At 40.3% G+C, this 23,601-nt stretch overlaps 3 protein-coding genes across 4 annotated transcripts; 1 reads left to right on the plus strand and 2 right to left on the minus strand.

Annotated features, from left to right (window-relative positions):
• Positions 1-1,015: 1,015 nt before the first annotated feature.
• On the minus strand, positions 1,016-9,347 carry notchl (notch receptor, like). 2 transcript variants are annotated; one of them, XM_026317825.2, is made up of 11 exons: positions 9,025-9,347; positions 7,715-7,859; positions 6,837-7,169; positions 6,283-6,503; positions 5,506-5,830; positions 4,827-5,002; positions 4,436-4,497; positions 4,100-4,223; positions 3,061-3,158; positions 2,611-2,942; positions 1,016-2,435 (listed from the first exon to the last, which is right to left on the minus strand). In XM_026317825.2, exons 1-11 carry the CDS (start codon positions 9,026-9,028, stop codon positions 1,925-1,927), a joined length of 2,331 nt encoding a protein of 776 aa, XP_026173610.1. In that variant the 5' UTR covers positions 9,029-9,347; the 3' UTR covers positions 1,016-1,924. The 2 variants fall into 2 exon arrangements, with proteins under 2 accessions (XP_026173610.1, XP_026173609.1); XM_026317824.2 differs by having other exon boundaries at positions 9,021-9,346.
• A 575-nt stretch (positions 9,348-9,922) lies between these two features.
• On the minus strand, positions 9,923-12,302 carry LOC113136762 (uncharacterized). Its single transcript, XM_026317796.1, has 3 exons — positions 12,167-12,302; positions 11,139-11,768; positions 9,923-10,836 (listed from the first exon to the last, which is right to left on the minus strand). The coding sequence occupies exons 1-3, from the start codon at positions 12,264-12,266 to the stop codon at positions 9,923-9,925; spliced, it is 1,644 nt and encodes a 547-aa protein (XP_026173581.1). The 5' UTR covers positions 12,267-12,302.
• Positions 12,303-14,993: 2,691 nt separating this feature from the next.
• On the plus strand, positions 14,994-23,171 carry tap1 (transporter 1, ATP-binding cassette, sub-family B (MDR/TAP)). The gene is made up of 13 exons (XM_026316737.1): positions 14,994-15,174; positions 15,989-16,321; positions 17,042-17,270; positions 17,707-17,821; positions 18,111-18,241; positions 18,780-18,985; positions 19,091-19,288; positions 19,739-19,867; positions 19,970-20,164; positions 20,277-20,450; positions 21,200-21,359; positions 21,633-21,769; positions 21,864-23,171. Exons 2-13 carry the CDS (start codon positions 16,001-16,003, stop codon positions 22,089-22,091), a joined length of 2,223 nt encoding a protein of 740 aa, XP_026172522.1. The 5' UTR covers positions 14,994-15,174; positions 15,989-16,000; the 3' UTR covers positions 22,092-23,171.
• The last annotated feature ends 430 nt before the right edge of the window (positions 23,172-23,601 follow it).

Below are 23,601 nucleotides of genomic sequence, written 5' to 3' on the forward strand. Positions count from 1 at the left end.
GGCCAGCTCGTGTTAAACCTGTCGTCTATGTATTTTTGCACCTTAATTTATTGTATTTGTCATTTTGTAAATAAACCAAAGGAAAAATCACACGCGCGTGTGTTTATTGATCATGTGCTGGCACGTGCCTGAGTAGCAGAAGTGTGGACAGCCGCACGTGAGGATGGCACGTGTGCAGGTTCACACCATCTGAATCCTTCCTTCTTCACTTTGAAAAACTATAATATATATAGATTTAAAAAAAAACTGAATTTATTCTTACCTTTATATGAAAACGACAACAGCCAGGTTCATATTGTACCAGCTCAACTGGAACTTAATAAAAAACTTCTCCCTAAAACGTGCCATGTTTGACAAAACACAACTTTCTACAAAGACATTTATTAGACAAATTGTTACAATCAGGTTTTACAGTTCTCTTCATAAAAAGAGTCTGAGTGTTTAATTGCAGCACTTTCAAAGGAGCTTCTTTCTCTCTCTAACTCATTTGCATCTCAGTCGACGGCAAAAGCGCGTGGGAACGTGGGAAGTGTCTCCCCAAGGTGCCACTCTCCCACTGACGTATCCGTTTTAACAGGTAGTTAAGTTGTAAATGCAGCGTCGTTTCCCCCTTTCCCACGAGAAATCGCTTGAACGTCCTGACGTTTCTTTATCTGGAGGAATCGAGTGTTTGAACTTTAAAGACAGACAGACTTTCAGTTCGTCTCTTATGTTTCTATTTGATCCAAGCAGTGAAAGGGACGATGACACAGGTGAGTTTGCCCGCACCTGCTCTGCACCAGCCACAATGAACTGCTGTGAATCACAGCTGGGTATGGGGCAGATTGTCTAGGATGAGCTTGTCATGAGTTATTTTCACTTGATGTCAAAAGATTTCTGATTGTTCGAACCAATTAGAGCTTTAATTTAAACCCTTCTGGAGAAGGGACTTAAAAAACTTTAAACAACAGTTTAAATCAGACTGAATTCGTGAGAAAAGTGGGAAGTGTCGTGTATTAAACAAAACAAAAACACATTTGTAGTCCAGATGTTTAATATGACTGTGTATTCAGAAAGTAGCCCATTCTTAAATTGCAATGGAAGGTTAATGTCAGTCAATACATGTGGAGAAAGATGCTGTTGCACCGAAATAAAGGCCATTGTGAGAAATTTGTCACAGGAAAGCAAAGTGATGATGTTATAAGCTGGAGTGGGATATTGTTTTTGATTTATCTTTATTTTTAGTTTTTAAATGAAATATTATGAGGTAGATTAGTAATATTCATTGTATCTGTATTTAAATGATTCCAGTGTTCACATGCACTTTCTTTTGTTCTTCTGTCTGATCATCATACAGTGACGTGTAAATAATGTACATGATATAAATGGCTTTAAAACATAAAACCCAAAATCCATATTATTTGCAAGGTCACATTATTGCAGCAGGACTCATTTTTTATTTTTGTAATTTCCCCTTGAATGTTTCTGTAATAATCAGAATACAACCTCAGAGTTTGACGGGCATTGATGTCAGTCATGTTCTATCTGAGTGTGCCATGTAACAGAAAACTAGTCCACAGTTTCCACCTCCATAGATTAACAAAAGAGCAATAATAATAATAATTTAGGAGGGCTAAATGAAAATTGGGAAGTAGATCATCTCAAAATATTCTCGTGAACTAACTGGAACAGCAATTTAACAAATAAGTAATATCCAACAGGTGCATATTGGATATTAAGGTGCCAAATGACAATAAATTATGGTTGGAGTCTCTCCAACACTTATAAGTCTTCTAAATTGCATTGGGCTTAGCAATGAAATCCACCTAATTCCAACTGTAACTCAGGGCTCTGTGCTTAATGAAGCACTGTAAATCATTCTTTAGTGCTGTTCATATAGGCTGAAAGGAAAGGCAGCTGAAATGTCATTGTTTGATCCTCTTCTTTACAAAGCTGTTTGTGTGGAGTCACTAGTGTTGTTCGACCTCTCACCTTTACATTTCTGCTCCGTGTTTGTCGAACGCCCAGCCGCTTGTTCTGCTCTACTCGGATTGTCACCGTTTACAACTGGCTGGGGTTCAGACTGGGCAGCGGAATCTGTGGGAGGGGAAACAACTACTCTTTCTATAGGCTCATTGACTGTTCTGTCGGTCACAATAACATAATTGGGCTCTAGCTGGTGGGCACTGGAGCGCCGCTGCAATGCATGCTGGGTGCAAGAGAAGGAACGCTGCCGAGGGGCTGGTTGGGGTGACAGAAAGTGAGGTGTCGCAGCTCTGGGGACTTCCTGATGCCTGTCACGATCCTCGTCTTCTGAGGTTACCTCTTGTAATGTGCTGATTGGCCGAGGGGAGCGGCCCATGATTCTTGGAGGGACCAGCGCTGTTGCTGATTGGTTAAGCTGTGGGCGCCAGTTCTGAGGGGGGGGGTACTGCACTCGGTTCATTGACCAATCGCTGGCAAAACACAAAAGTGACCCTGGTATTAGACTGGAACACATAACGGGGAAAGCAATGGTGTTTTTTTCCCACACCACATTTACAGTGCTGTTTCTATTACTGGCACATAATCAGACAGCTAATAAAGACACATTCTGTAGCCAGTTTATGAATGATATTTATGTAACCTTACTTCTGTGGTGGTGGGGTCATATCTCGATGTCCTATAATCCCAGAGAAGGAGGCACTTCTTCCAGGCAGCCCCTGTGACCCGACCCATGGCGAGTACATCAGACCGCGCTCCTCCCACAGCATCTCATTGGCCGAGTCCATGGCAACAGGTCCTCTCTGAATTTGGTGAGCCAATAGGAGCTCCAAGACCTGGTGACGCATGCCCTCTCTGGCCACGTCGATTGGTCGACGTCCTCTCCGGTCAGGCAGATCAAGATTTGCACCGTGAAGGAGGAGAAGCCTGGCGGTGTCATAGCAGCCATGGAGGGCAGAGAGGAAAAGTGCTGTTTCACCCTAATGGAGAAAATAAGTATAATAAGATACTGGAATATTTAAAAGATCTTTTGTCTGTCTAATATGATTAATAGTCTTAACTGAATATGACTAGCACAAAGAAACATTCAAAGCTTACTTTGTTGTCTTGCAGGTCCACAGCAGCCCCATAGCGAACTAGGGTCCTTGCTAGGGAGAGGTGGTTTACTGAGCATGCCCAGTGCAGGGCTGATCTCCCTGACAGACACAGTGTGAGTGGAGGGGAGGTGAGGGGGAAGAAGGGAAGGAGTAAGTCAGCCAATGGACAACCATTACACAACAGAGTCGAGCCCAGGTGGTGACAAGACGGGGAGTAAGAAGGGAAGGGATGTGAAGGTATTTCTTTCAGCCGAAGTGGGAAAGACACGGGATAGAAAGAAAACACAAGATACACCAAAAGCAAAAAGGAGAAGGAGCAACAACAAAGTTAATGTGGCCATTGACCAGAGCTGGAGCACTAAGGCCATTAACTTTGTTCTGAATCAGAGGAAGACAGCAGGGGAGCTAAAGTAGGAGAATGTGGAAGAGGTGGAAGCCATGAAGAGAAAAGGACAGGGCAGGAGAGAAGGGACACAAAAAGAAGATGTAAGAGAGATGGGGTAAGTTACACCAGTTACTCAACCCCTCAGTGTACAGGTGTCAGGAAATAATGGCTTGCTTGTGAGCTGGACATGTTATTTTTCACTACAGTGAGCGTTAACCCATTCATGTCATGCATGGCGGTCAAATATAGCACAGAACAGGTAAATCAAAAGATTTTTATTTACATTAGTCATGGTAGCGAAGGGATTCTAGCTGTTGGTCTTGAGTGAAATATCTGAACAGCTATTGCATGAACTAACATAAAAGACATTCATGGTCCCCAGAAGCTTAAACCTACTGACTTTGGTAAACCCTGGACCTTAAACCTACTGACTTTGGTAAACCCTGGACCTTAAACCTACTGACTTTGGTAAACCCTGGACCTCTGGTTTAATGAGTCATGAACTGTCATTTAAATTTAATTACCCACAGTTTCTGACATTTATAACTGCTGTTACTTCAAGCAGGTACAAACAGAATTAATTGCAAATATTGAGGTTTGGGCCAGACTTTCAGGTGCCAAACTGATATTAGCAACCGTGACAGGTATGTATTACCAGTATGGTCGGTGTTGTTGACTGGTACTCCTGCTCGCAGCAGCTCCAGGACCACTCTGTCCAGCCCACTGCGCACTGCACGGATCAGAACCACAGACCCATCTGGGCCACACCATTCTGCTGACTGCAAAGTCAACCAAGCCATAATAAATAGAAATCTCCAGTAATACATGCAGCGTCTACTGTACTGTACATAAATAAATAAGCTTTATAGTTTTGTTTAAAAATTAAAACTCATTCAACTAAATGAATCTAGTTTATAATGAATTAATTGAACATCATCCTAATTTACATAAACACAGTGAACAATGTCCAAAACAAAAAGGCACAGCAGACCTGCTGAGGAGGACTGAGCAGAGGAGGAGGCATGTTGTTTCTCTCCCATCCTCTAGGTGAAGCTGAGGGGACAAATAATGTTTTACACATGTACAAGCACAAATATTGTATATGCAGGGATGTGTATAGTTTAGATACACTCTTAAACTGCTGAGTCCAGTATATTTTCTACAACAGCTCACAGTGCAATTCGTTTAAATGTTATATAAAGTATATTTTACCATCGTTGGTCACCTGTTGTTTAAACCTTGCATACTGAATTTAATGGTGGTGTTTAAGGATTTGAGATAAGCTTGGAGTAGTAACATTGGACGTATGTTCCACATCATCAGAGCAATGAGAGTTTGAGAATAAGGAAACGGTGAGTAAATGAATGACTGATCAACATTACATTGTACAGGTCTGCGGGGCTGTGAGGTTCCAGCTCGGTACTGTTTCTGTTCTGGGGTCCTGTGGTCACAGATGGAGGCATCGTCCTGTCGCCTGGAGCATCTCACGTTGATGTCTTCCATTGAACTCTGGGTAAAGTCTGTGTCACTTCCTATTTCCTGGTCCCTTTTGAGAGGCCTAAAAACAAAAGCACAATTTTTATGTGGCATATGTAGTAACTGCTGTGGTGCTTTTGTGGTCTGACTGTTTTTTCCTTTCATTTTTCTTTGACTTGTGAGTCACCAAAGTGCTCTGCAAACATAAGTGTTTGTTTATGTAGAAAGTGATTATGACCCTGGGTGAACTATGATCAGGGGGCCAGAAAGTGCATTTTCCTCTAAAAGAATTTTACCATTGTATATAGAGACAGGAAACAAATGGAGAAACAGATAGTAATGATATGTAACAAAAGTCCCCGGCTGCAATTAACCAAAGACCGATGTCATTGCATGATATGAGTATCCATTAGTGATGTTATTTATTTATTATTTATTTCACTGGTTGAAATGTCTTCCAGGACAGAATATCACAGCAAAATCCATCAGACTGACAGGAAAACGTGGCTTTCAATCTTTGAAATTCCTTTACATGATGAGGTCTAAAGACAAATACATTCCCCAGGAGACAAAAGGTGCTCTCACCTCATTCGAATAGCATCCTCACCCAGAGGTTCCCTCCTTCTCTTTTTCTCTGCATCCTTTGCTTTCTTCTTTTTCCTCAAGCTGATCTTCTCTTTCTCCCTGCTGGATCTGACTCGTTGTTCATGATGGGCTGTGTGCGGTGTCCAGGCCTTGGTTTTGCCATCTTTCTCAGTGACTGTAGAGCAATGTCTCACCCTGTTATCGTTTTCCCTCTCCGCTTGCTGCTGCCTCACCCTCCTCACCACCAGGAACACCACCAGGGGCAGCAGCAGCAGCATGCCAACTGCGATGGCAACCACAGCCCAAAGCCACACGGGGGCCGGCTCTTTGGAAGAATGAGAAAGATAAAATCAATATTACTAGGATTTAATGACTTTTGTTCAGACTACGTTATATGGATTAAATTCGTGTCATTTATTTGCTTAAAGTTCATATTCCCCACCTCGTTTTAGTATATTCTAAACCTTCTTCAAAATGAATTCTCACGTATTTCTGTTTCTTCTTTGCTTCTTTCTGTTAAACCTGATGATATAATTTAACTTTACAGATGTATAATAAATAAAAAAGAGTCATTTTTGACAAGAAATCCAAACTTGTTATTTCGGTGTGCATGTGCCTCCGTATATATAGGAGATGAAATATGTGAATAGAACAAAAACCTGCAGCAGTGACTAACAACTACACACTGGAAACAGAAAGGTGTTTTATACTGTTTTGTCTGGATGAAATTCAAAGCTGGATGTGTGTCTGTGTGGGGGACAGGACATGTCAGCTTACCTTTGACTTCCTTTTTCACCATTTCCTTCTCTCTGCTTCCTATTTCCTCTCGGACACCTCTGATATTAATGACGGCCTTCAGCTCTGGGAGGGTGGGAAACGAGGTGGGCTTCAGCAGCATTACAGCACGTAGGAAACTGGCGGCCTCTGTGGCATAGGGGAAACAGGTAGAGGGCAAACGGGAGCATGGCCTGTTGTCCACTTGGAGGAAAAGGAGGGAACTAATAGAGAATAAAACATCAGGAAAGAGAAGGTATGACTAAAATTGATAATTGTTATGCAGATGATACGATTTTGGAGTAACTGTAACCTCCCTGATGACAGTTTTCATTTGAACTAGTGTTGAATGGAAATAAAACTAACTTGAGATTTTCTAATGCTACAAGGACTCCTCAGGGAGCACAGCAGAAGTGTAGTCTGATGAATGACTTTCTTCAGCACCTTGTTAAAAGCTGTATCAAGAAAATGTGACTGAAATGTGTCTTACCCAGATAAAGGTTAAATAAAGTAATCTCACTGTCTTTGACACTCCTAATCATGATGTCAGCACCCACCCATTTGAGTCAGCGGGAGTTCCCTTGGCCAGCAGGTCGGCAAGCTGCTGCGGGTCAAAGTCAAACAAGTTCCTGTTGGTGGCGAGGGGGACGCAGCCTCTCAGTTTGAGTGGCGACTGGAGGAGGATGCTGAGCGCCCAGAGCAGGGAGCTGTTGGCAAAGGTGCCACGATGTTGTGGGATGTTAGCGTGAAGCACCAGGGTGCCCTCAGCCCACTGCGGGCTCTGGTGTGAGAAGCAGTCGCTGCCGTCCCAACCACAGGGGGCATTGTCACATCCTTGCTCGCAGTGGGAGTTGGCATAGTGGTCACGGCAGTACTGGATGTGGCCTGGACTGAGAGCCGCAATGGAAAGAAATGAAAAGAGAGAATTATCTGACGAAAGACTTTTGACTGATTCTATGCTTATTAGCATTATTTCAGTAATGAATATGAAATGTGGACTTGATGTCAGTACAGGTGCACTCCTTTTATGAACAGCCTCAAATCAACTATGAGAATTCAGATTTTAATATGGTGTGTAGCATCTTTACATACATGTCTTCTCTTTCCTGCACATTGGTACCAGAGAAACTTGTCCTCTACATGTGTACTGATTACACTGAATTATTTTTATGAATGGTAATAATCATTACAGTTGAATGTTATTGGAGTCACTTTATCCAGTGTCTCCTGCATATAAAACCATCCTTTAAGCCTGAAGTGATTTAAAAACAAACATACCAGTATTCATACAAAACACGAGACTCAATGCATAAACCAGCACATAACAAGAGCACAATAACTGGCACAAATAACATAAAGTGCAACTTTGACGATTAAGTAGAAATGTTTTGGCTGTTATGTTTATAGTCCTGTGTAGAGAACAAAGGTGCTTTACTTGCAGTGGCCTCTGTCTTTCACACAGTCAAAACCATCTCGAAGACATGTGGGCTCCATACAGTCTTTGTCACATGACCCGTCTCCAAACTTGTTCTTGCACTTTCTGATGACTGGGCACTGACCCCATGGATCTCCAGATGCAGCTGTGGGGACAAACACAGGCTGGTGTTTTTTCAAACAGCTGTTGTGGGTAAAATGTAATAATGATGTGTTTGTAAGGTTACATGCTGTACTGCATGTCGTAAGAATGTCTTGTCATGTCTTGAGCTGCAGGTACATTGTGTTAGCGTGGAGTCTTTTCAGCACTTCCACATTCACATGTACATGCACATGTCACAGATAAGGAAAACTGCCATGATCTCAGTGTGACTTGTGGTTCTGTTTCATGCTCCCTGAACCTTACAGACACAGTAGTTAAAGTGACCAAGTGTTTTATTGCAGGACCAGCTCACCCACATATTTAAACCACTCATTGTTTCAGAGCATTAGCAGCTATTCATAACAATGCAGGTCAAGCCATGAAAGGTGGGTCCTGATAGAGACCGTTAAAGGGAGCAGGAAACCGGGCCGACATAAACAGGAAGTTTCCAGGAGAAGCGAATAGAAACAGGAAATGGAGTGGGCCGGGACTTGCTAAAGGTCGAAGGTCATCACTGTGGCAATGAGGAATGTCATGGTGTTGGACAATGGGCTTGGCAGGTGTGTGCGTGACCATAAAGTTATAGAAGAAAAAATGGACAATAGGGCTGAAATTAGACATATTAAGAGTTTTACACTTTTGGTTCAGTTGATTAAAAGAGGGAGCCTCCTGGTACAGAAGGACTAAAAAGTTATAAGTCATTTTAAAAAGAAATATAAAGAAACTAAACTTTGAAATAATCTCAATAGGATAACTTAGTTAACTAACATAAATTGTCAAAAAACAACTTTTCACTTTGTCTTTAACTGAACGTTAACAAAAATATGTGCTATGACAAAAACAACTATGTCTATTCCAATTTTTTATTTTGAAATACATCTGGAGAACAGCTGTTACTGGCCCTAAAACTTATTATTTAGGGCAAAATTATTAAACAAATTCAAGGCTTCAGTCTAGACAAGTCATTGTCTAAATCACATGTGCTTAAGCTACCTTAAGTCCATATGAATTCTTTATAGGAACAGTTATTAAAATGTAGTGGTCATAAAATTCCACTTTTTTAATAAAGACACTGGGTGTAATTTAACAAACACTGAACAGGTGGCATGTTTCATGTATGTTCAAAGGAAAGATCGGTGTGTTGAAAGTAGAGTGGTCAGCTCACCTACACATGTCCAGCTCAGCCCCAGCAGAACAAACGTCCTCAGAGCCAACATGCTCAGGCCGGTCAGGTCACCAGCTGCAGCTCTTTCTTCTCTCTGCTCAGATGGATCGGTCCCGTCCAGCTGTTTGGTCGACCTGCTTCTGATCTGCAGAAGCTCAGCTGTGACTCACAGCGTTCCGACCTGTTAGAAATCTGTAGCTCTGTGTTGTAGCTACAGCCCGATTGCTCACAATGAATTGTTAAACTCGGTGACTGAAGTCGCCCAATTCCAGCACCACAACCGTCACCAACACCTTCTACTACCACCACCCAGCCCACTTTGTTCACTTGCTCTCTTTTTTCAGAGGCCCTGCGGATATCTGGACGACTTCCTGCCACTGTGTGGAGAAGAATAGGAGGGTGATGACTGTATGTGTGTGTAGTTGTAGCTCTTACTGTGACTCCACTGTGAACTATTGGAAAAGCTGTTATTTCATAGTGTGTAAAATGTGCGTGATTTGAATGACCTTTTTGAACAAATGTAAAATCACACACACACACACACACACGTTGTTTGTCCAGATCCTGAGTCAAAAAAAAGAAAAACTTCACGATGAATCTGTAAATTACCTCTAATTTATTTGTTCTGATTTAATCCACAAAAGAAATCAGAACATTTGGGGCCCAAATGGCTCTTTGTCAAGCACAGAGAAAATTAATTTTAAAAACCTTCTTGAGCAGTTTGCAGTGTTGCAAGTGCTTTCAGACACTTTGAGTGTTCACCTGTCTAACCTTCATATGATGGTTGACTTGAAAGATTCTCATAAGAACTTACATTTAAGGAACAACTTATTTGTCCATTACAACAACAAAATGATTAAATAATTCACAGCTGATCTTAAAAAGCAGTAAAGTCCACTTTTCTACTGGTTACTTGTTTTCTCTGGTTGTGGCCCTGGAGCTTCTCTTTCCATGCAGTATTCCTCCCAAAGCTCATTAAACAAATTACCTGTTGTACCAAAAGAACAACCTTGATCCTTTTTGGGGTCACATAATCCCAAATCCATCTTTTTAAACACAGCACAGAAAACCTGCCGAGAAAGCGGCGTTGTCTTCTTCTCTAAGCAGTGGTTGTAGTAGTGCCTGTACACCTCAGACATGCTTGAAAAGACTGGCTCCAGATACAGCTTAGATATTCCACAACAGTAAGAGGGCACTTTAGGTAGCCTCTCTAGGAACTCCTTCAGAACTACATGCTCTGAGGCTTTACAGGACCTCCTCTGCATTCTCTTCTTAGTGTTTTCCACTGAATTCTGTTCTTTGGGTGCATTTTGGGCCCAGTTAAGCACTGACCATTCTCCAATCCCCAAAGTGGAGAGAAACATCTTTTTGCAAACTTGTCTTCTGTCACCATCGACTATCAGATGATATCGCATTGAGACTAATCTTCTCGACTGAGTCCATGGAGCTCGGGTTCTTTCCACGTGGTCGCAATCAACTAGTCCTGCAACATAGGTCTTTCTCTGAACCCAGTTCATGCCCTGCCAGAAACTTGTAAATAGAGTGTTCCTTGTCTCTTCACTGAAATCAGCACAGAAGCGGTTTGAGGCCCTTTTGCAAGCACTAGATGTGCATCTCGGCCCGATTGTCCGCTGGGCTTTAGTTATGGTTGCGCCATCTTTCTTTCTTTTGCTGATGTACGGTTTGCCCTCCATTCGCAGTTGCTTCTGTCGATTTTGTTTCCATGTTAGAGGCCTGGCAACCCTGGATTTCTTTCTGGATCCCCCCTCAGGTTCTGGTGCCCTGTTTTTGTCTCTGTCATTTGCATTCACATGTTCTGCAAAAAACAGACATCATGCCATTAACAATAAAGCCTAACTGAGCAAGACACACACTGATGGCAGCACGTGTCCATTCATAACCAGCAGTTACGAATGCTTTCAATTTACAGTGACAGAAATAAAATAAAAAGCAGAAAATCATCACAAGTGAAGAACTAAAACCAGAAAATTGTTGGCATTTGTGCCTCACACATGAAAACAATTAATCCTTTATCAAAATTGTGATTAATCTGTTAATCAGTTGTTTCTGTCCCACAACAAAGTTTAAGGAGTAGCTGCAATGAGTGAAGACACTCACCCTGGTTAATTTCCACAGTATTACAGCGTGTAGTGGCAGCAGGATGTGGGACCTGAGGGACAGTTTTCCTCTCGTCTAATTTGTTTCTGTGTGCTTCAGTCTTTTTTGCTGAGCCTTTCTGTGCCCAGTTGAGCACAGACCACTCTCCGATCCCCAGAGTAGACAGAAACATGTTTTTACACACTTGCTTCCTTTTGCCTTCCACCATCAAATGGTAACGGAGTGAAACCGATCTTCTCGACTGCGACCGCACTGCTCGAGATCTTTCTATAGGATCACGGTCAACGTGTCCTGCTACATGTTGTTTTCTCTGTGCCCAGTTCATGTGCTGCCAGAATTCATCAAATACTTTCTTCCGGGTTTCTTCATTGATTTCATTGCAAAGCCGGTTGGATGCCTTTTTGCATGCTTTTGAGGTACACCCTGGCCCCATTGCTCTTGGCTGCTTTGTCACAATCTCACCGTCTCGTCTGCGTTTGCTTACATATGCTTTTCCCTCCATCCTCAGCTGTTTCTGCTTGTTTTGCTTCCACTTTGAGGGCTCTGCGACTCTAGCTTTGGGTGTTTTTCTGGCAGCCTCTGCCTTATCCAGATGAGTGTGTCCATTTTTAGTAGATGTGTTGAGAATTGCTGTAAAACAACAACATCTGAATTAATTTTTCACACAGCACTGACTCTAAAATACATAGACCCCATAACAAATTACATTATTAGTTTTTCAATAACAAAAGTATGTAACAAAGCAATGTTTATCTTTGTACTGGACAAACACTTGACAAAAGCCTAAAAGAAACTCATCCCTTCTGTCTATGGACTAATAATAGCAATATCTCTTTTCCATAAATCATCTGTGGTGGTAACAGATTAAGATTACGCCTTCTACTCTTGAATTTAAGTCACACTTCAGTTTAGTGCCATCTGACTGCCTAAGGGGATGGAATCATCAAAATAAAACAAAACTTTTTCAATTTCACTATAATTAAATTCAGTTATAAAGTCATGCAAGACTTTACCACACAGTTACTTACTAGTGTCAGTAGCCAGAGGAGGCGGGTTCTCTGGAGGAAACTGCAGCTCTGTTACTATCATTGAATGTGACCTCTTTTTGGAGGGTCCATCTTTTTCCATGTCAGATTTCCTGCTTGCATCAATGATGTGCAGCTGGTCTGGATAGAGCAGCACAGATACATCTTGTTAAGTATACTGCTCTAAAGCTGAAAGTACTAGTTGATGAACAGATAACTGCACTGACAGAAAATTGTTTGACAACAGTTTTGACACTTGCGTCTTTCTTTAGGTTGATTACCACATACTAGTTTCTCAAATCTGACTACCTATTTCATAGATTAATGCTAGTTTATCTGATTTGTGTTAATTACTTGGCATGCAGAAAAAAGCTGAAGCTAACTAGATTTTGACAGAGTCACTCTACAGAACCAGAACCAGTAGATGGAGGATGGACGGGCCATCAGAGTTGATGCAGTTTTGGGGGCTGCTTTGCTTCGCCCAATTGGTGATCCAACCTTGTTGTTAAGATGTGTCTTCAAAAAGCATCACAATCTCAAGGTGACTGAGTTCATACCCACCTGGTGGGATATGGTGCAGCCCAAAAGTCTCGGTGACTGTGGGTCTGTGAACAGGGGGGTCATTGTTGGGTTTAGGAAGGACACCAATATCCTCCATTGCTGCAATGGCTAAAACATAAGAAACATGTTGTTGGAGCCTTGTGCATCAAGCAAAACATGCTTTTTTAATGATTAGCATTCAACCAGTTCATCAGTTCAGAACATGATGGTGAAGTTTTGCTCAGTCTCGGTCTGATGTGGTGTAGAAGGTGAAAAAATTAACTGTCACAAATCAAATAAAGGTTTTACAAACCTGAACCTGTGTTTGATTATGTCTTTACAGCATCCAAGTTAATCTGGTCCAGGACTGATTAGTCTAAGTAAAGTGTTTTTTCATCTAGACCTGATATGGTTTGAATGGAAATAATAAATGAAACTGACATTTTTCACACTTTCATAAGTGAAGTACAGGACTCACGAATCCAGACAGTGTGTTAATGTAGTCCAGATTTGACAAATTTAAGTGGATTAGTAGTTTTTGGTCTAGACCTGTTCTGATGTGGTCAAGACGGTGGGGTCATTTTTTTCTGTTTTCACAAATAAAAAGTTTCATGAACCTGAAACCATCTTTGAAACAACATTTATACTCTCCTTGGTAATTTTGTTCAGATTTGACAGATCTGTGTGTAGTTTTATCCAGACCTGATGCAGTGAAATAGTTTATTTTTTTCCTTCTCCCAAACCTGAATGAAACAGACTTTGGACCCGTTAACAAATCTAAAAACAATGTTCATGTGTTTTTTTAAAGACTTGACAGCAGAGTCATGTGTCCAAATCCAGATGTTTTAGCAGCCTACGTAAGAGTAGGCGTTGCAGGGCCTGGCATTCGTGGCAAAGGTATGTGGAAATTTGGCATAATGCACATTTCACTACGGTTTCATGCAGCTCATTGATAGAAACCCATCATGCAGGCGCAAACAACAAACCCTATTTTAGGTGTTTGCTTACATAATGTTATACATTTGAAAACGTCTCGTAGACCCGTCGGTTCCATCCAGAACAGATCCCAGTTTCCCCGCTGCCGGTTGCTCAGACCATCACGGCTCTGAGAGTGAAACCCAACATCTGTCAGCTCAGGTTTTAGCTCAGCTTTTATTTCTGATCAGTGTCTTTACTGTCCGCTCGGAGGAGACGCTCACTAGCAGCTGCCATGTCTGAGCATGCGCACTGGCTTCCATGGTAGAAAAAAAACCCCATAATAATAATAATAATAATAATAATGATGATGATGATAAAAATGTTTGTTAATTAAATGTTTTGCAGCAGTGTTAGCAGTAAAATAAAATGGAAGTAATCAAATAATACTTAATAAGCTGAAATATGTGATTTATACATATATATATATGTACACACACATTACAATAGACTTAGCCTGATTACACTTTAAAAGTAGATAGAACATAGGGAACCCTATATGGAAATCGCTACTCAAAATAATAAGAACATTTACAGCTGTGCTCGTCCTATTCTTCAAACGTGAAAGCAGGACAAAGGAAGGAAGCTATCAGGGAGTTTCTGTTGGGGATTTCAGTCTCACATCTTAAAAGGGTGCAACACAAGGCTGGAAACCCAACCAAAGCAAAGCTGGCATCTGAGCTGTAATTAATACTGATCTCAATATTAATGAATGTCTTTATTGTTTAAAGCTAAGAAATACAAAGTCCAAGATCACATAGGGACAAACGGCAGCCCCAAAACCAAAGGTACTCAATTTATAACAATGTAAAACAAAAAAGAGCAATAGATCCTTAATACTTATGAAGCTGGAAGCAGGTGATGTTTGTCATTTTTAAGGGAAAAATCACACAGACGAAACAAAAGCAAATTTTTATTTATTTATTTACTTACATTTGTTGCTCTTTATTGAACCTCAGTACGAAATTCACACGCAACAATATTATATTATATTATATTATATTATATTATATTATATTATATTATATTATATTATATTATATTATATTATTGTTGTGGTAAAAAAAATGCAGTTTTACCTTTTTGTCGCATAGTGTCGCTGTTGGACAGTTTACAGAGGGTCCTCCATTATAACGTTGTACTTTATTACGTGTAACACCCATTTTTCATTTTTTCCTTTAATAACGTTAGTTTAAGGTAAGTAGGAGTTGATATATGTTATGTATGTGCTACTTTAAAGCGAAGTGTGTTTCCCTCCTCGCTAATCCACCACTGTGGCAGAGATTAAGGGACTTTCCGTTGTGGATGAATATAAAAATAGTTTCGGTTTCGCTCTTGTACAGTAGCAGTTCATCCTCCGGTTGAACAGGCTGCCAGCGACGACGTAACATTCTTAAACTACCAGTTTTTGTTAGTTGTGGGTAATAAAGGAGTATTTTAGGCTCTGAGACGAATATTAAACGTCTTCCACTGAAAACCTGCCTTGTCTTGGAAACGTAAGTCGGTTTTAAGAAGCTATGTTGATACTAGCTAAACTAACTTAACCTAAACTAGCTAAGCTTACTGTAGCTACTGGTAGTTAGCATGCACTGTAGCTTCATAATGGTGATATTTAACGCCGTGTAGTAGTTTTGAATATTTCGCTGGTTGCTCACTGTGGTGTAGGTTTACTGTCGTTAAAGTGTTTCCAAGAAATCAGCAGTGCAGGTGAAAATGAAAGTAAAGCAGCAGCAAACAGAAAGCACATTCTCTCCGTTGCCAGTGAATTGTGTAAATTATGGTTTTTATAGAAAGAGAAGAGAAATATGTGGAGTATTTGTGTTTTTGTTTGTATGCCCTCCGCAAGTCCCCCACAGAGTAATTACTCAAGCAACAGTACAAAAGTATTAGCATCAAAATATACTTTAAGTACCAAAAGTAAAAGTGCTCGTTATGCACATTAAACATGAATATATCATATTATTAGACTGAATTTTATGATGCATTATTGTGTATTTTACATTTAAAGTTGCAGCTTGTAAAGGTGGAGCTAAATTACACTACTTTATATGCATATACTTTGAATTAATGCAGGATAGTTTGCAAATTTGCCAACAGGGATAAATAAAGTTTTATGATTATACTATGTTTTGTTTCACAAACCTGATTCTGAAAAGTAATTAAAGCTGTTAATTAAAGGTAGTGGGGTAAAAAGTGTACTAGTCTCTACTAGTAAAATATAGTGAGGTCTCAGAAGTAGGAGAAAATTAAAATAAAAGTACAAATATCTTTTCTTTAAATACTCAACCTCTGACCCCTCTGTATTTTCAGAACCTGTGCATTATGCAGAAAATGAGCTACTTCTTCCCTCTGCTCTTCATCTGCCTGGATGTGTGCATGGTGCACTCCATCCATCTGACCCACCTCTCACCTCTACTCTTGTCCCATCCGTTCATCACCCTGTGGGGAGGAGCGCTGGTTCGGGCAAGCCTCCTTGTCCTCCTCACGTTATCATATCCTGGAAGCTTGCCATGGATGAGCAGCTTTGAGGGGCTCCAGAGCTTAGGAGTCCTTTGTCTCCACTTCCCAGTGTACACCACTCTTCTCTGGGTGCTGGGGCAGTCCACCATGGAGGAACTATGTAGTTGGCACTCCTGGGAAAGGGTAGGTACACGTGTTTAAAAACATGGTTAGTTCTCACCATGTTTACATTCTCTTATGTTATTGTGTATACGTTAATGGTGGTGACAGAGTCCGAACAAGGGCCCATGACGTACTCTATCTCCCTGATCATGCTTTGGTTTATGTGTCAGTGATAAAACCTGCTAGATTTCTGTTTCAGGTGCCAACAAGTTTATCACTCACATGTTATTACGTCCAAAATCCAAACCAGGAAGCCAAATGATAAATTAACATGGATATAGCCATGGACACATTGCAGATAAAGAGTTTTATAAGTTGATGTGGTGTGTTGCTAGTGTAGTTCCCCCTGTTTAATGTGTTTAATATTTATGTTGTGAAAATATCATGACACACAGCACATTAGTCTAAGATACTTCAACTTAAAAAAATGAGTGCTTTAGTACTATTAGTTGCACATATGTTCCATTTGCTGTATGCAAAAAAGAATGTATAACATTTTCCGAAGTTACTGAGTATGCAACAGGAGAAAGAATGAAACCAAAACTAAACAGGCAGAAGAGTATGAGAGATCCACCATTTCAGAAATGTTGTTTACTCTGTATGCAAACCAAAGCTCTTAGTTATTTTAATGCATTTTTTCATTTTCCTAATATTTAAATAAGTCTTCTGACAGTAACTGAATCTGAGTAATGTATGTATGCTTTCTGTATTTGTGTATTAAACCTGCACTTTGTTTTGCAGGTGTTGCAGGGTTATGTTGTGACAGTAGTGGCCTGGCTCTACTGGAGTCGATATGTGTCACATCGTTTGTGCTCCTGGGGTCAATACATCTCGTCTCTGTTCACCAAGACGCCCTCTGAAAGACCCGCAGACAACACCAGTTCCTCTCTGAAGAGGCTGATGGGATTCATGCAGCCTTATTCCTGGCGCTTTGTTGCTGTACTGTCTCTTGTGGTTCTCTCTTCTTATGGTAAGTGAGACAGCAGCTTTGTTCAAATATTATAAGCAGTTGTATTCACAAAGTACTTAAAATAAATTAGATTTGAATCAAGTATAAGCTTGGTTACAATTTCAAGTTGGGAATGAACCATTTTTCAAGTGAAGCTTGAAAACAATTCTGTTGTCTTTTAAGTCAAAGTAGAGAAGTACTAAACTTGGAAGAACTAAACTTACTATATGTTTAGTGTAGCAATTGGCAGGTAGTCTGATAACACACAGCATGACTGATAATGATAAATTACCATAAATGAAATGACACCAATTGGCAAATAAAGATATGTAAGACTCTAAATGGACAGTCAGTCATGTCCCCACTCCTCGTCTGATGTTTCTTCAGGTCAGCTTTACAGAAACTGTTTTTCTTCTTGATTAATCAGTGCTGTGATAATGTGATCTTCTGACTTCAGGTGAGATGGCTGTTCCTCAGTACACTGGTCGTGTGGCTGACTGGATCATAAATGAAGAAGCACCTGATGCGTTCACAGAGGCCATCACAATCATGTCACTGATGACCATTGCAAGGTAAGCTTTTTTATGAAGCACTTCAAGCATTTCTTTAGTAGTTTAGTAGGTCATTTTTAAAATACCAGAATTTTTAAGCCTTGTGGGTTCAAAAATTAGCATGTCAAATCGTTATCGTCCCAAAATATAAGTATTTGAGTTCTGGGCTCCTTTTTCAGATTTCCTGTACTATTGTTACTGAAAATTTCAGTTTCCAAACATCACCCCATTCTTCCATTTCAAAATAAATCCTTCTGTTAATGGAAATGTCTGCTTTATGCTGTAAGGTATTCTCTGTTGTATGTTCCAGTGCTGTGCTTGAGTTTGTATGCGACCTTATGTACCACATCACCATGAGCTGCATACACACCTCAGTGCAGGGGGCCGTCTTCCAGGCTGTGCTGAAACAGGAGATTGCTTTCTTTGATGATACTTCAACAGGTAAATTATCTACACATTGTATTTGAACGTGTGATGTGTAAAATGTGAAAGATTTATTGGCATCTATTGGTGAGATTTCATAAGGCAATCTTCCGACCAGTCCTCACACCCCAACACCCCATTTCCAGGCACAAGGGAGGGTAAGGTTGGCTGTCACATTTAAAACATTAATGTGATTCCCTGTCCAGTTTTTGGTTTGTCCATTCTGGGCTACTGTAGAAATATGACAGCACAACATGGCTGCCTCTGTGAAAGGAGACCCGCTTTAGATCACTCTAAATATCACACATTGAAGCTTTAATGCTGACCCAACACAAAGTTATCTTCAAATTACATACTACTGTGTACAATAAGTTGTCAAAATAAATCCTAAACTCACTTTTCTTTGCACCTGTTTTATCAAAGCCATCCAGGACATAAACTATTTGACAGAATTTGTATAAAATAAAAGGTTTATTACACACAAATGTACTGGATTTTAACATCATGTTGACCACACACTTCCTTTGAGAAGGCTAATGCACAGGACTTGTTTCAGGTGAACTGGTATCCCGCGTCACCACAGACACAAATGATATGAGTGAAGCTCTGAGTGAGAAGTTAAGCCTTTTGATGTGGTACACGGCACGTTTTGGCTTTCTCTTGTACTTCATGGTGAGCCAGTCCTGGAAAATGACCCTGCTCACTTGCATGGGGTTGCCCATTATCTGGGTCATACCTGAGCTCACTGGACACTTCCACCAGGTAAAACTTAATTTCATTCAAGAAATCCACCTTTAATCCTGACCTGATACTGAATAAAAGTTAATAACAAATAGCTTTCTTTTTTTTTTTTATTATCTATTTCAGACTATTGCTGTAAAGGTTCAGGAGTCACTGGCTAAGGCGAACCAGGTGGCCACAGAGACTTTCTCTTGCATGAAGACAGTGAGGAGTTTTGCTAATGAGGATGGTGAGACAGAGAGGTACAGACAACGGCTGGATGACACTTATGCCCTTAACAAAAAGGAAGCAGCAGCATATGCAGCCTCTACCTGGGCCAACAGCGTGAGTTGAATTATGAGCCAGTGTTATCAATTGTTTGCAATTGTCCGTGAGTATGAGGTGATGGTAGTAAATCTACTGTATCAAAATATGCATGTACTGTCTGCAATGTCACCTGGAGGTTGTGACAGGAAACCTTAAAACCTAAAGATGTTTAGGTTTTAAACATGTACTTGAAATTTATACAGACAACTAAATACTCAACGCACATACCTCTGCTTACATTTTTCCTCCAGCACATTATGAGACCTGGAATTTGCTAAGATCCTTGACAAAAAACAAAGAAGTAAACAAGTTATCCTGCTTTAGGTCACACACCTGCACCATACATTGTGTGCAGTCCTCTGGCTTTTTGTTTCTGAAATGCTGCTGGTCTACATGAAATCAGGTGGAATAATTTTGGGTTATGTAATGGAGTTCCTTTGTTTTTAACCAATATTTTTGTTCCTCCAGATGACCACATTGGCACTGAAGGTGTGTATTCTGTACTATGGAGGGACTCTTGTGACCAGGGGGACTGTTAGCAGCGGAGACCTTGTGTCTTTTGTCCTTTATGAGTTACAGTTTGCCTCTGCTGTCGAGGTGAGCTACATGCTGAGGAGCAGCTGATTTAATCAAACTCTCCCACAGTCATATCAGCAAGTGCCAAATTTTGCTTAACCTTCACTACTGCTGTTCTTTCAGGCTGTGATGCGTTGCTATCCAGAGGTGAAAAAGGCAGTTGGTGCATCAGAGAAGCTCTTTGAGTATTTGGATCGGAAACCAAAAATGCCTCCAAATGGCACTTTGGCCCCCAGTAACCTCAAGGGCCACATTGAATTCAAAGATGTGAAGTTTTCCTATTCTGACAACACAGAAGAAAACCATCTTGTGCTTAGGGTGTGTATGTTTTATTTATTACATAATTTATTATATATATAATATTTATTTATATAATTTATTAAACACATATGATTCGCTATCAATGTAACATCTTTCTATCTTCCACCAGGATGTGTCTCTGGAAATGAAGCCAGGCCAAATTACTGCCCTTGTGGGGCTTAACAGATCAGGGAAGTCCACCTGTGTCAAGTTGCTGGAGAGGTTTTACCAGCCCCAAGAAGGGGAGATCCTGCTGGATGGGAAACCACTGAAAAGCTACCAAGACCAGTACCTGCATGAAAATGTGGGTGGTCAAAAAGCATTGTTTACCATTATGCTTTTAAGCATTTACAGGACCTTGACAACTAATTTGACGTGGAGTAATGAATGAGAGTGCAGTAACACAGTACACATCCCTGACATGTTTCATGCTGTTCTGCTAAATGACAGTTGGTGACAATAACAAACCAGGAAACATTGCTATAACCCTCAAAGTCACAGAAAAGGTCCACATAAGCTGTTAATGTGTTGTCCCAAAGCAAGCAGGACACTCCTTGACCTCAGCTGATCGTGTTAATACCTGATCATTTGTCATTTATTTTAAGGAGAGTTACATTTATTATCATAGAAGACAGCTTATTCTTCATGCTTTTTGTAACTGGACTAGTTTTTATTTGGACTTGATGGAAAAGACAAAAACACAACCTATTAAGTCATTATACCTCAAAATCTGATTCATATTCAAAATGGCAAATATGTAAGTGAATTCTGCAGCTGAGAACACAAAATGGAAATTAAAGTAGCCCTCAGGTATACAATGATGATGATATACAGCAGGAGAAGGTGAATCAGGGTTCATTGAAAGTTTTCTGCCTTTTAGGAATGATTCCATTTAGCTAACATTTCTTTTATATTTTTACACAATGGCCACAGGGAGGACATTTCATTTCTGCCTGACTTTATTCTGCTGTTGCCCTCAATGAACCATTTCTAGAATCAGCTGAGAGATTTAAGAATCCACTGATGTTTGCTCTTCATTCTGTTTGTGTATAGATTGCTGTGGTGAGCCAGGATTGTGTGCTGTTTGCTCGCTCTGTGCGGGAGAACATCAAGTACGGCTATGAGCATGCCTCGGATGAGGAGATGTACACCGCTGCCAAGAAGGCTAGTGCCCACGACTTCATCATGGGGCTGTCAAATGGATACGACACAGGTTTGACTATGCATCTTGGCTTTGTGAACTGTGCAAAAACCCTGCTGACAGTAGCGAAAGGTGATTTTAATAATATATGTACAGATCTTTGGGGTCAATTACATGGTTGCTGGAAATGTGCTTTACAAATAAAGCTCGGTTGAGTATAATAAGTGCTCTTGCAACCTACAGCACTTTGATCTTGTAGTCTTGTTTAATTAATTCAATAGCAACTTAAGATTTCCCAAGAAATAACTGTACATAAACACAACAGTTTATCCTTCCGTTGGACAGATGCTGGGGAAAAAGGAGGCCAGGTGTCTGGAGGCCAGAAGCAGCGTATTGCCATTGCTAGAGCTTTGATTCGACATCCTAAAATCCTGATATTGGACAATGCCACCAGTGATCTGGACACAGAGAATGAATACCAGGTAGGAAATTGTGGAGTCTTTTAATTCTTTGCACATTTTGTATAATTTTTTATTTTATTTTTTTTGCATGTAACACTCTGTTGGTACCCAACAGATCCTCAAAGCTTTGCTGGAGGAAAAAAACTGCACTATACTGTTGATATCCACTAAGATGAGTGTCGCAGAGAAGGCAAATCATATAATTGTCCTCAACAATGGCCTGGTAAAGGAAGAAGGAAGCCACAATCAGTTGCTGATGAAAGGCGGACTTTATGCTGAGTTGGTGGAAAAGCAGAACAAGGGCTTCTACCGTCAAGAAGAGAAACAGAACGATACACATTGATACATGTGGGCAGGGGTTGCACTCAAGTTGAGAGAAGTTAAGTTACAGGGAGGTTGCTGGTTAAAGGTCCAGACTTAAAGGGTTAAAACTCAGGCTACACTTGTAGTCTGAAGAGCAGCTTTATTGTGAGAGTACACTTTACCACAAGTATTAGTAGAGTTTTGACCCTTTTAAGACCCTTTCCCTTCTTAATGCACCTTGGAAATAGATGAAATCCCTACTTTGCAATTCCAGACTAAACACTTACTGGAAAAATATAGGTGCACTTCTGTCAGCAGCTGCTTCCTTTTGCTTCAGGGAGTTTGACCTTGCTTGCTGGGTGTGGGTTACAGTAATACACAGCAAGAAAAATGTAATATCATGTAAAATCACAATTCAGATCAAAATTATCACATAGCAATCCATTCTCATCCATTTGCAACATTACTCACATTTGTCTAATATGACCAGAGATAGAATATTTAAGGAATAGTTACTATACTGTAGATAACCTGGCAAAATCTCAGGTGATGGACAAGTTTAAATTGTCCCATGGCATATCATCATATCACTGAAGCCCAGGTCCGCTTCGGGGTGAATAGGGATAATATTAAATAGATAGCACTTATGTAGTACTTTTATCCAAAGCACTTTACAGTTTGCTTCATACAGTCATGCACTGAGAGCGGTGTGCTATCCTGTAGTGTGCTGGCCAAACCATCTTGAGTTAGAGTTCAGCTCTTTGCCCAGAGACGGTGGACAGCAGGACCAAGGATTGAATCACTAACCCTGCAATTAGCGCACAACCTGCTGAAATAGCTACAGAAAACATCAATTAACTATACCTTAGATATTCTATATTGCAACATTTATGATGTATAATAATCGTGACATGATTATTAATGTTATTCATACTTGGTAAATTAATTTCATGGTTGTACATAATATGTATATGTCAAATGTTTAATTTAAATTTTTGCTATACCACAGTTTACCACCCTTTCCCCTGCATCAGCTATTCTCCTGTAAATGCTTTTGTGTTTTTTGTTCTGCCTGTTAATGTAATCTCCTCAGTTACAGGAAAAAAACATTTTTAATTGATATATTTTGTCTACCTTTTTTTCTTTTTGGTTCTACACTGAAGCTTTTAGTCAGGGCTGTGCAAGCCCAATTTATGGTAAAACACTGCTGAGTTGAAGCTTGGCCCACACCGGGACTAAAATTTAAATTATCCTAGCTTCTGCTGCTTTGTCTTTTCTTTAAAGCTGCATGATACAAACCCTCCTACTTTATAGAAGTTGCAGTAAGAACAGGAGTACCCCTTTAAATATTTCAGTACATCAGGTCAAGTGACTTTTTGTTATACTTTGTGCCTGTGGGCCAAATTGTACCATTAGTCACTTCAGTTCAAATCCCAGTTCAGCCTTCTAAAGACAATGTTTTATTTGTATGTATTTATGTATTTAAAATACACAATATGGGGGGAAACTAAAGATACCATTAAAAGTTCACTTGTGTATTATAAACACGT

The sequence above is a fragment of the Mastacembelus armatus genome, chromosome 16 (assembly GCF_900324485.2).
Source record: "Mastacembelus armatus chromosome 16, fMasArm1.2, whole genome shotgun sequence".
Taxonomy (NCBI): domain Eukaryota; kingdom Metazoa; phylum Chordata; class Actinopteri; order Synbranchiformes; family Mastacembelidae; genus Mastacembelus; species Mastacembelus armatus.